This window comes from Etheostoma spectabile, chromosome 6 (genome assembly GCF_008692095.1).
Source record: "Etheostoma spectabile isolate EspeVRDwgs_2016 chromosome 6, UIUC_Espe_1.0, whole genome shotgun sequence".
NCBI classification, from domain to species: domain Eukaryota; kingdom Metazoa; phylum Chordata; class Actinopteri; order Perciformes; family Percidae; genus Etheostoma; species Etheostoma spectabile.
Window position 1 is genome coordinate 7,444,126 of NC_045738.1, and position 11,362 is coordinate 7,455,487.

The 11,362-nt window shown below is 38.0% G+C and overlaps 1 protein-coding gene across 1 annotated transcript; it reads left to right on the top strand.

Annotated features, from left to right (window-relative positions):
- The first annotated feature begins 778 nt into the window (after positions 1-778).
- Positions 779-8,285, top strand: hibadhb (3-hydroxyisobutyrate dehydrogenase b). The gene is made up of 8 exons (XM_032519150.1): positions 779-908; positions 1,858-2,018; positions 2,108-2,217; positions 2,305-2,426; positions 6,412-6,545; positions 6,757-6,833; positions 6,948-7,104; positions 7,571-8,285. The coding sequence occupies exons 1-8, from the start codon at positions 839-841 to the stop codon at positions 7,727-7,729; spliced, it is 990 nt and encodes a 329-aa protein (XP_032375041.1). The 5' UTR covers positions 779-838; the 3' UTR covers positions 7,730-8,285.
- Positions 8,286-11,362: the final 3,077 nt, after the last annotated feature.

Here is an 11,362-nt window from a genome sequence, read left to right on the forward strand (position 1 = left end):
TTTAAATCATTTGAAAGCTCTAAGCAGTGGTGGAATGAAACTAACAAAACACTTTTAAGGTTGCCTACTTGTACTTTACTTACCTTTATTCCACTACTATGTACTTCACTGGATTTTATTTCAAACGTTACAGGTTACTTTGTATATAAGCCTATTACGTAGGCTACAAGTCCAATTTCAACTTAATCATAGATGAGACTATGGGCTACTTACAGCTTGATCAACAATGACACAAAATGCTTACACATTAAAGTGTCCGTGATAACAATTGAATGATAACATATATTAATGATGATGAGTATTTTTACAGTGTTGTATAGCTATTTCTCGCACCACCGATAAGACAGTCCCAATCGAGCTTGTACCTTTTTCAGTAGCCATAGGTTCATATCTCATAATTTTGACTTTTTATCTGATTATTATACTTTTAACTCATGATTTTAACTTTATTATCACATAAGTATGACTTTTTATCTCATAATCTACATCTGATATGATGACATCCCATTGACATGTTCTCATTATCAAGGCTAAGTTTTCATCTTTTTTTTGCTATGGTTTTACTGGCGGAAATGGACTTCCATAATATCACTGTTAGGAAATGCAAAGTCATAATATCGTGGATGTATTACGATAACACAATATTCAAAAGGATTTAACACATCTATCTGTTGATGCGGAAATACGTAGGCCTATATATCGAAGGCCCTCCCCTACAGCTCAGTGGCTGAATTTGGAAGGCCGTGCTGCGCAAGTCTATTATTTGATAGGACGGAGGAACCGCCATTAATGTACGTAGCTACTATTACGTCACACGGAAGGTCAAGAGGAAACAAGCATGGCCGCTGTGTTGAGAGGGTCGCGGTGCCTTGTTGGAAGGAGTTGCAAACATGTTGTCTTTGCATTCGGTAAGGAGAACAAACTGAGACCGTGTACGCATTGCGCACGTGTCTGCGCTTACTTTAGAAGTTAACGTTGTAACTTGAATGCACTTTGTGACATTGTAAACACTCCTTTTGCTTGAAATATAAGAGAAGTTTGAATCCATTTTCGCTAGACTGGGTTTTATCTGCTGCTGAAGGGGCTCCCCTCACAACGTACTGGTCATAGACTGTATAAGGTTCTGGTGATGAAGCGTTTCTGTTGAAATGACGTTGTGTTTGCGTGCCAGAGCTACGTGCTAACTGCCAATGCTCTCGTCTGCAGTATTTTAAAACGCTGGGTGGAAAAAAGAGTGGAAATTGTCGGCATATACTCTCTTGTCCTACTGTGTCCTGGCTCTTTATTTAAGGCACATTATGTAACAGTTAATGTCTGTCACCTTGCACATTGTCATGTCAGTTTCTTTGAAAAAATCTGGAGGTGGTTCTTTGTAGCCTCTTAAACAGATGCGCTTCCAAGGGGAACACCTAAAGCGTTATATTACTTTAAGAAAAAATAAAATCTTGATATATCTTGTACAAGTGTTAACGTTTTTAGTGTGGGTGAACAAATAAATATTAGTGTGAAGATAAACTTCACTTTTACAGTTTTTATTTAAATTACAATAAAATACACTTGATCGTATTTTACAATTAATGAATAGCTAAGTAAATATTAAATGCTTACCATTAGATTGGAATACTTTGGCACTGAAAGGCAATTACATTGGAATGACATACCTAATTGAAATGTAAATGTGACGTTGCATTTGAACAAGGTTAATTCCTTTACTTGATTGGAGTATCATTTTAATTATTAACAATATAAAAGCTAGGATAATTAGGAGCACAAGGGGGAAATCGGGCATCTTGACGAATGACAAGCAGACAGTACTTTTTGTCCTTATTATTGATCTATTTGGCCATTACATTGTAGTCTCCACCAGGTCTATGGCCTCAAAGACACCAGTGGGGTTTGTCGGTCTGGGCAACATGGGAAACCCAATGGCAAAGAATTTGCTGAAGCACGGATACCCAGTTATTGCTACTGATGTGTTCCCGGAGTCATGCAAGGAAGTGCAAGAGCTGGGTGCTCAGGTGGGAGTGTAAAATGCACTCACCTTTTTAACTTGTGTACAGTTTTTACCTGTTCTCTCTCCTTACCTTGTGATTTTGTGTTTCCTCAGATTGTGGATAATCCTGCTGATGTAGCAGACAAGGCTGACCGCATTATTACCATGCTCCCCTCTAGTCCCAATGTCATAGATGTGTACACTGGACTCAATGGCATCCTCAAGTACACTTTGGTTTCTCTTTCAATATGCACCTAATAATAACCTCATGGATTTAAATCAGATTCTAAATCATGAACTTTTCTCAACAGAAAGGTGAAGAAAGGCTCCCTACTCATTGACTCCAGCACCATCGACCCAGCGGTTTCAAAAGAGATGGCTGCTGCTGCTGAAAAGATGGGGGCGGTTTTTATGGATGCACCTGTATCAGGAGGTACATTTTACATTCATGATCACAATGTAGGTTGGATAATATCTATTATGATTTACTGTATATTCTTGGAATACATCCATGCCGTTGTCGAGTAGCCTTCACCAAGCTGAAACTAATATTGCCTAATACCTAGTCCTGCAATAAATCCCCGTTCACAAAGACAATAATGTTTACTTTTGGTTTAAACTATTTTAGAGAAATGTTGATTAAACTCTCTGTTAATTTTGTAGGCTACTGGAGCTGTGAACTGTTTTGCATTATACTGAGAGGTGTTTCTAATTAGTTATCCCACACTAAAATAAATGGGGGAGCAAAAACTGAGGGTTTTAATAAACTGGCAACTGAGCAATAACTTTGAAACATTTTGAAAACATGCTGTATGTGTGTAAAGCTTTATTATCTTGTCATTCCCACCAATGTAGCATTCCTGTAATTTTACATATTGCACTGTAAGGCTGCTATTAGGGCTGCGTAATATGAGGAAAATATCTAATGACGATTATTTTACTGATATTGTGATATGTTCACATATTTGAGGGAATGGTCTTTTTTGTATCAGTATTCTCATTTCATTAAAAAATGTATTAAAATTTAAAAAGATTTAAATGATTATAAATGAGATTTTTCTTTGAGGGTCTGTACCATGCTAAGATTTTTAGTCTGTAGGATTGGACTTGTAGGCCAAGATCTTACGATTAATTGTGCAGCCCTAGCTGCAACTTACAACTATTTTCATTATAGATTTATTAACCGATTTCATTTTATAGACTTTATTCGTGTGGTCTGTAGCAGCCTTACCTAAAATATGGGATCCCCAAATAAATGAGGATTAGGGCCCATTATTACTAGGCCTTGGCACAAAAAAGTTTGAGAAAGGCTGGTCTATAGAATTTTGCCATACCAGCAGTGCAAACCCCCCCAAAATAAATGTGCCATATCTGTTTTAAGAAGTTACTTAAACAATGAATCCATTATCAAGATACTTGCAGAGAGGGTTGGGCAAAATTATCTTGAGTCGGGATTGCGATAAAATTCAGGTCGATAACAATGATAAGCTTTAGACATATGTATTTACCCAGTAACACAACTGGGAGAGTCTGCTTTTTCAGTGTGGATGCTGGACACGCCCACTTCCTGTTGGGAGTGTTTGATTTCCGTTGTTGTGTCAAGGGTGTTCTTCCGTCGAATAGTGTTTCCCTCCATTTAAAAATTTGTAGCGCCCCCTATCCGTATTTTGCCAGTAGAGGGCACGACTGCTCTATTGACTAGTTGGGTATCTCATAATTTGAATGTGTCATGTGACTCCTCAACAAAAACGTGTGTTGAATATTGTAAAGGCATGTTTATTTTAATTTTACATGTTAATAAATTATATTTTAAAGTGTAGATAAACCGCAGGCTTCTTCCAGCTTCAGTCATCATGCACCTCGAACAGGCATCATCAGCAAAATAAATTACTTTGTGATAAATATTGATGTCAATCAAAATTGGAAAATATATTGTAGTACATTTTTCCAAATCGCCGTCCTTAGTTGCAGACTTATTTTCTGTTTCTCTGTCAGTCAACTAGTTGTTTTAGCTTTACATTATTGGAAATTTAAATTCAACATCATCTAATTTGTGTGATGCTGATTTCTCATATGTATTACAATATATGAATTGTTTGTGTAGAAGGCACTGGCGAATCCAGTTTGCAACTTGCTAAAGTCGTGGTTAATAAAGAGCAGCAGCAGAATCTGTTTTGGAAGAAGAGGAGGAGCTTCTGCCAGCACAAATGTTCCAAGCTGTAATGCTAGGCTGACAATTTCTTGGGGTCCACACAGAAAGTTTGTTTGAACTTGGCCTTGTCAAAGTCAAGACAGCCGCTTTCTTTGAATTGATCTTGGTCCATTTTATAGCCTACCCCTAAAGATTAGTACTGATTTATATGCTTCCGTCCTGTGTAGTGCACATGGATTAAAGTTGTCCAGCCTTTTGCCTTGAACTTGAGTGTGTGGTCCCGGCAGTTCAACTATTGCAAACTGAAGTGTATGTCAAACTTTGATGTATCACATTAATTACCTAAATAAAACGTTTTGAACACCTCCAGTGCTCAGACAAATCAACAGAAGTACAGTGGCATGGTAATGACTGTTGAATCCAAGGTGGTTAAGGTTTAAACATAAAAGCATGCATGGTGGTGGGGGACGTAATTGAGTCAGCATGTGTCTTGATAGTTTCTTTTGTGTTAAAAAAAAATGTACGTAACTGATGAGATAAGGGCCATCTTTCATTTTTCCTCAGACTATATTGCTTACCTTACCAAAGGCTAAAGTAGAGGTCTGAAATCACAGAATAGAGACTGGTTAACTGGTGGTAAATAAGGCATATCTCTGGAGTGACAACGCCATTTTCTAGCAGACCGTCCTGAGCAATAAAAGTGACAATTGACAAAAATATCTGCCGGTTAGACGTTTTTGTTAATTTCTTTTTCTCATATACTTTGGAGGAAAAAGACTGTGCTTCTTTAGTTTCAGGACTTTAAATGTGTTTGTGATATTTTAGCATTTGCACAGTTGAGAGGAATGCTTCTTGTGGAGACAATCCACAAAACTAAATTTTGTACAGGTCTTACTGTTTTTTGTGCTGTGAGGGTAGTATGTTGTAATCTTGTTTTTAGTTGCATTAGAAATTAAAACAGATTTAGAATTACCATTATCAATCATACATTCAATGTTAAGTTAAAAATGTATTTAAGTACTTGTCTACATACGTAGCTTATTACTTAAATTCTTCAACCTCAGATCTATTTTCCATCTTTTCTGTAGTGCACCTCTTGGACAAATCATTTACTATTAGCGTTGCACAGATTTCTCATCTCAATAACTGTCAATTTCTTCAAGACACCATGTCTGTGAGAAGAAGTTACCGGATTCAACAATGCTATTTTTTTTTTTATACCATACTTATACCGTACTGTCAAATGTACAAATGGATACAGAAATGGCTGTTTTTAAATCTATGCCAGGGCTGGCCAGACGTTTATGAACAGTGTCTAAAGGCTTTGGGTGGTGATGGCGCAGTGGATTTGACACATGCCTTTGATGCGGGAGATCTGGGTTCAATTCCCATTGCGATACATCAGTGTGTTCCTGAGCAAGACACTTAACCCCTAGTTGCTCCAGAGGCATGCAACCTCTGACATGTATAGCAATTGTAAGTCACTTTGGATAAAAGCGTCAGCTAAATGACATGTAATGCTTTGGACTATATTGCCCAGTGAGAACAGGCTACATTATAGTCATATTATTTATTGTACTACACCTTGTTATATTTTTTTAATTTGTAGCATTTCACCCTGCATCTACTGCTGTTTTATGTGAGGCACATTCTAATTCTGTTTTGATTAATTTATGGAGGGCCAAACTATAACGGACACATTTTCTTTCACTCCAGAAGCATTTCCATACATGTTATGCATTTTATTACTTTCGTTAGAGAGTCAATAGTACAGAGATGACAGGAAATCATTGGAGAGAGATGCAACACAGACATTTTATTGTTGTTTTTTTATTGTCTCCTCATATCACTAAAAATATTCTGGTTATACTGCACCTCGACGTTCCTAAGAAAGCTTTGTCAGTCAGGACAGTGAAGGGTGCAGAGATGCAGCATATGGCTGTCCGACACAAGTGTGATAGACCTTTCATGTTATTTTACTATGAATTTATTTTTAAGAGTCAAAAGAATTTAAGTTTTTATAAATTACTACATGAAAAAGTCTACACCTTTTCAAATCTCATAAAGAATAGTAACTGCTATTTCAGCTGCTTTTAAGAAGACTGATGATGATTTACAATGATTACTTTTAGGAAAATTCATGCTTGCGTTTTCTTTTTGTTCACTGTATTTCAACTGATATGTTCAGAAATCCAATATGTACCATCCATCTCTACATGCTTAAAAATAGTTCATTGTGTATAAGAGCACCCCTTTGCATTCCTAGGTGTGGGTGCTGCCAGTTCGGGTAAACTGACTTTTATGGTTGGAGGAGCAGAGGCGGAATTTACTGCAGCCAAAGAACTGCTCACCTGCATGGGAGCTAATGTGGTTTACTGCGGTCAGGTTGGAACTGGACAGGTAGGTCATATTTTCACATTTCATTTTGTCACATTCTTGATGCGTTTGTCATTCTGATAAGAAGAAGGTGGTGGTGTTTTTCTGAGTTTAAGGTGTAAAGATAGTAGTTTGTGTGTACTTGTTTAATAAAATCCAAAAATGGAGTCAAAATATGAGTAATTAACCTGTTCAGGTTATTGAATTGTAATATGTCATTTTGTTACTCTTACAGGCTGCTAAAATTTGTAACAATATGCTTCTAGCCATTGGAATGATTGGGACATCAGAGACCATGAACTTGGGAGTCAGGTGAACACTCTAGCTTACAAATAACAGTATATGCAGTCATTTTTAATCATTGCAATAGATGCAGCAGCAAAATACTTTATAAGTAAGTTACATGGAATTTGTCTTCATTCACAGACTTGGTCTTGATCCTAAACTGTTGGCCCAGATCCTGAACATGAGTTCAGGTCGGTGCTGGTCCAGTGACACCTACAACCCTGTCCCTGGAGTCATGGAGGGAGTCCCCTCTGGGAATAACTACCAGGGAGGCTTTGGCACCCAGCTGATGGCTAAGGTCTGTTTAATGACCTGTTGCACTGTACACTTCAATTACTGTTGAGCATTAGTGTTTTCATTTCATCATTAGCTTTGTACACGTTAACCTTATCACAAAAGGTGGGAAATAAACCAAAGATTTTATGGCTGTAATTCTGCTTTGTATAATGTGTAAAATTAGACAACACAAATACACATGTATTCAAGTTTTGATTTAAGTTGACTGTACTCATTCATATACTGTATGTATACAAAGTTAACGTAAGTCAATCGGTGTTACTGGCCCATAATCTGTGCATGTGACAGGGATTTAAGTGATGGTGTTAAAAACAAAATGATGTCTTAGTCACACCACTTTAAACATTGGCAGTAGTTTACATCCGTCTTAAAAGGTTATCAAGCCTATGTTGTTAAAATATAAAATGTCTGAGTTTAAATTTCAGCTTTGTTGGTTTTTCTAACGTTTGTTTGCTTTTCTTTTTCAGGATCTAGGCTTAGCACAGAACACCGCCACCAACACAAAGACCCCTGTCCCTCTCGGCTCCTTAGCCCATCAGATCTATCGTATAATGTGCGCACGCGGTTATGCCAATAAAGATTTCTCCTCCGTGTTCCAGTTCCTGCGTGAGGAGGAGGGCCAGTAATGTCACCCTCCAACCTGTCCACAGCGTGGCCTGGCCCGGCCCGGCCTGGCCCTGCACTGGACTAACGGCGTAGTTGGGGCACCCCAAGGACTTTCTATTTCAAAGTTGTGAAAGACATGAAGCCAAGTGTAGAGCTCCTACACTGTGTGACTGATTATGTGAGCACTTCTCTGCTATTGGAAATCTTGTTTTCTGTGTGTTTTAGCCTTTTTATTACACAACACTCCTTTCAGTTTTAGAAGCAAGAAAACCGTGTGATACAGATGATCCAAAAGATAAGCAGACTGTCAACCAGTGGCAGCTCTGCAGATCTTACTTATAATGCAAAGATTCCTGTGGGAATCTGTGGTGTTGAAAAGACAACTCATTAGCTCTTGTTTGTCAACACTAAATGGCTGCAAACACGGTTTATTCTCCACATAAAGTATGTATCTATTGTTTCTCACCATTTCTTTATGTTGCCGTTTTTTCTGTTCGTGGGGGTTACTGCTCTTGACATTGGAAATGTTAGGAGATAAGAGTGTCACATCATACATATCCTGTTAGAAAATAAAGATAAATTGTGATATCTTAAACTTTGTGAACCTTTTAATTTAACACCTACCTCTTCAATTTCATTCATGTTTTCGTTTCTGGATTTGGAAATTAACTTGAACTTAACTAAATATAAACATTTTTGTAAAAACACTTAAAATGCCATTTTTATTCATTGTTGCTTTGTTTGAGTAAAGCTATGACTTGTGTTTTTGTTGGAATAGCCATTTTAAAGGGAAGAGCTTTGCATGGGCACAACTCAAATGGAATTTCTTCAATGCACACACTGGCATGCAAAAGCAACCAAACCTCAGAGACACTGGATGAAGGATACTAATTCCCGCAATGAAAATGGCAATTTAAATTCGAAATGCCTTATATGTGGACACGCATTGCACACTGTCCCTCCATGCCTCTGAGCTAGTAAGTTAAATAGCTCCCAAATGTTCTTGTTCCCATCGTGTGTCCCACAGATTCAGAAGGCCTAGTCACGATAAACAAAGATGAGAAACACCGCGTGGCTGCAGAGCAGATACATCGGCGGGATGCAGAGAAACGGGGCCAAACTGCACATGTTCCAAACTAGAAGCCCGCTTCAACTTCTTTCAGTTGGAACTAAATCTGGAACTTATCCAACACAAATTCTTCTCTAATGAAGATCTGACTATTTTTGCATGGCTTACTTCACAACTATGAAACAAAGTTGTGACAGACTGTTGCATCATCAATTTTGGGATGTGCACCGCTTTTCTATTCCCGCTAGTAGGGCAGCCTGTTTCTGATCTAGTTTGCCCAGAGCCAGTGAGGGGCCGAGGTGCCATAGGTCATGCGATCGCAAGACAAACCCATAAAAAGTCCATTAAGCACTGTCGGCTAAGAGCTGTGTTGTCATCTACATGATGGGTACTGCAAACAGAGCAGCACTTTGGTCTCAGGCCTCAGCAGACTGCAGCCTGACATCATCTGCTGCTGCATGCGCGCACATCATCGCCGCTTCAACACGTTTTCATAAGCTTTGCATTCAGTTGTCATTTTCGGTTTATTCTTAAACTAAGGGATAATGCGATTTTTGCGTATGATAGCATGCAGTTTTGCAACTCTATCTGTTAGCAAAAACAAGCATGCACAATGTTGACAAGGTACTAGGCTACTTGTCTGTGGGGAAAAGGGCGCATGTTGTGTCACCAATGACTTCGCGCAAAATGTCTTTGCTTTTTTCTTGTTCCAAATTGTTCTTAGTTCCGTTTCCAGCGTGTATTTCAAAAAGCCCGAGTTTGTGCCATTCTACATTTTTCTTTCGAAGCAATGGCTACATATGGACAAATCGGTGTTTAATGGTGGCCTCCTTGTCCAGCCTAGTTTACACTGTGATATAGCTTATTACAAAACAGACAGATCTCATTCCTGCTTTTCATTTTAAAGATCTGTTTAGAAACACTCTGTTTAGCCGTACTTCAAGAGGAATCCTAAAATTCATTATTTTAGTTGTAAATTGGCGTAAAGTTTCGACTTTCACTTAAAGAGGCTAATTGCATCTGGTAATTACAAGTAGCCTAGGTTACCACAACATTTGTAATCGTCCTAACGCATTCAATAGCCAAATAATGCCATCTCGGTTATTACAATATATGGTATTTAATTTTGAGACAAATTAACACTGTGTGTGTGTGTGTGTGTGTGTGTGTGCACTGAAAATTAAATAACAAATTAAATGCTTAATTACAACATTTCATGACTTATTTGCAATTTAGACATGAATCATATTTCTCGTACTGGCTCATTTAAGCGTTCCTGGCAGCTGCTATATTATTGAGACAGAAAACCGCTCTCTAATGTGTGAACAACGTGGCTGAGATGATTCCTGTCCAGCCAACACTCACCTTCCCTGGATTGGTTTAATGCGAAATTATAGAAAGTAGGCCATTTTCCTATCTAAGGCAGTGCGTTTAGTAGTTAATAAAATAGCGGATTGATAGCCTATGGTCGGTTATCAGAACGTTGTTATAAAAACTAAAATTACACGGGAACGAATTCAGTAACATAAAATAGTGTGCTTTTTTTCCTGAAATGTAGACCAGTGCTGAGTCTGGCCTACAAGCTATGAACTTGGGCAGTAAAGATTTACAGCTTCAAAAGGTGAGAAAACTCTTCTAAAAATAAAAAGGTGCTCAAATGTAGGTGCACATTTTTCTGCCCCTGTGGTCTCACATTAGAAAAGTAAAACAAAAATGCACTTTGAAAGTTAAAACAGTATTTAGTTTGACACTAATCTTTACCTTTCCAGTCTACACCCACACAGCAGAATTGTTGACTGTCATAAATAGGTTAAACCGAAAACAATATTTATTTTTTATTCTTGTACTGCTACTCATGAAGGATTTGTTTTTGTATATGTGGCCAAATGCAAGACTGTTTTAGCTCTGCAGGAAAACAAGAGCCCACTGTGGGGGCATTTTACGCAGAATGTAAAAACATGTAGGCACGGTGAAGAGCGGGCATTTCATGTCACATTTTTACTCCAGCCAGAAGGACAAAATAAATAATCTTAAACTTTGGTTTTTGACCATTTAATGCCAATAGTCATCGCCAACGTTTGTTAGGATTAAAGACTAAAGAAAACGACTTCATTTAACATGTCTTCAAAAACGCAGTCTGTGATGAAACCTTCTCTGTGGCTTTTAGCGGTGTTTTCTCGTCGGACTTCCTGGCGTGAAGTGGCTGTTTTGGCCAGACTGCAACTTTCAACTTGACCTTGGCCTCCAGCCGCGTCTAATCCGCATGAGGAAGAGTGCAGCCAAATGTGGCATGCTTTTGGTATTTTAGTGTACACTGAACTGTTGTCTATATTTGCTTGTTGTGGCAAATGTGAGGATGATTAAATGTATTAATGTTGTTATAGGCTAATATGCCTTTCAAAAGTATCCAGGAGAAGAAGAAGAATCTGCAGTCATGCTTCAAATCCAGATAATTTTAGAACATGATGGTGAATTTTGTTAAGGTTTGCTCGTTTGACTGAAAACGCATCAAAGGTCCAATCGTTATAGATATAAAAAAAAAACAAATCCTTTAAATCCACAGATCCATAAAAGTTGTTACTTT

What these genes read in the sequence shown, in the direction of transcription:
- hibadhb (XM_032519150.1), top strand. Translation starts at nt 839, where the DNA reads ATGGCCGCTGTGTTGAGAGGGTCGCGGTGCCTTGTTGGAAGGAGTTGC. An exon ending in ACATGTTGTCTTTGCATTCG is followed by an intron (nt 909 to 1,857) that starts GTAAGGAGAACA and finishes ATTACATTGTAG; the next exon opens with TCTCCACCAGGTCTATGGCC. An exon ending in ACCATGAACTTGGGAGTCAG is followed by an intron (nt 6,834 to 6,947) that starts GTGAACACTCTA and finishes CTTCATTCACAG; the next exon opens with ACTTGGTCTTGATCCTAAAC.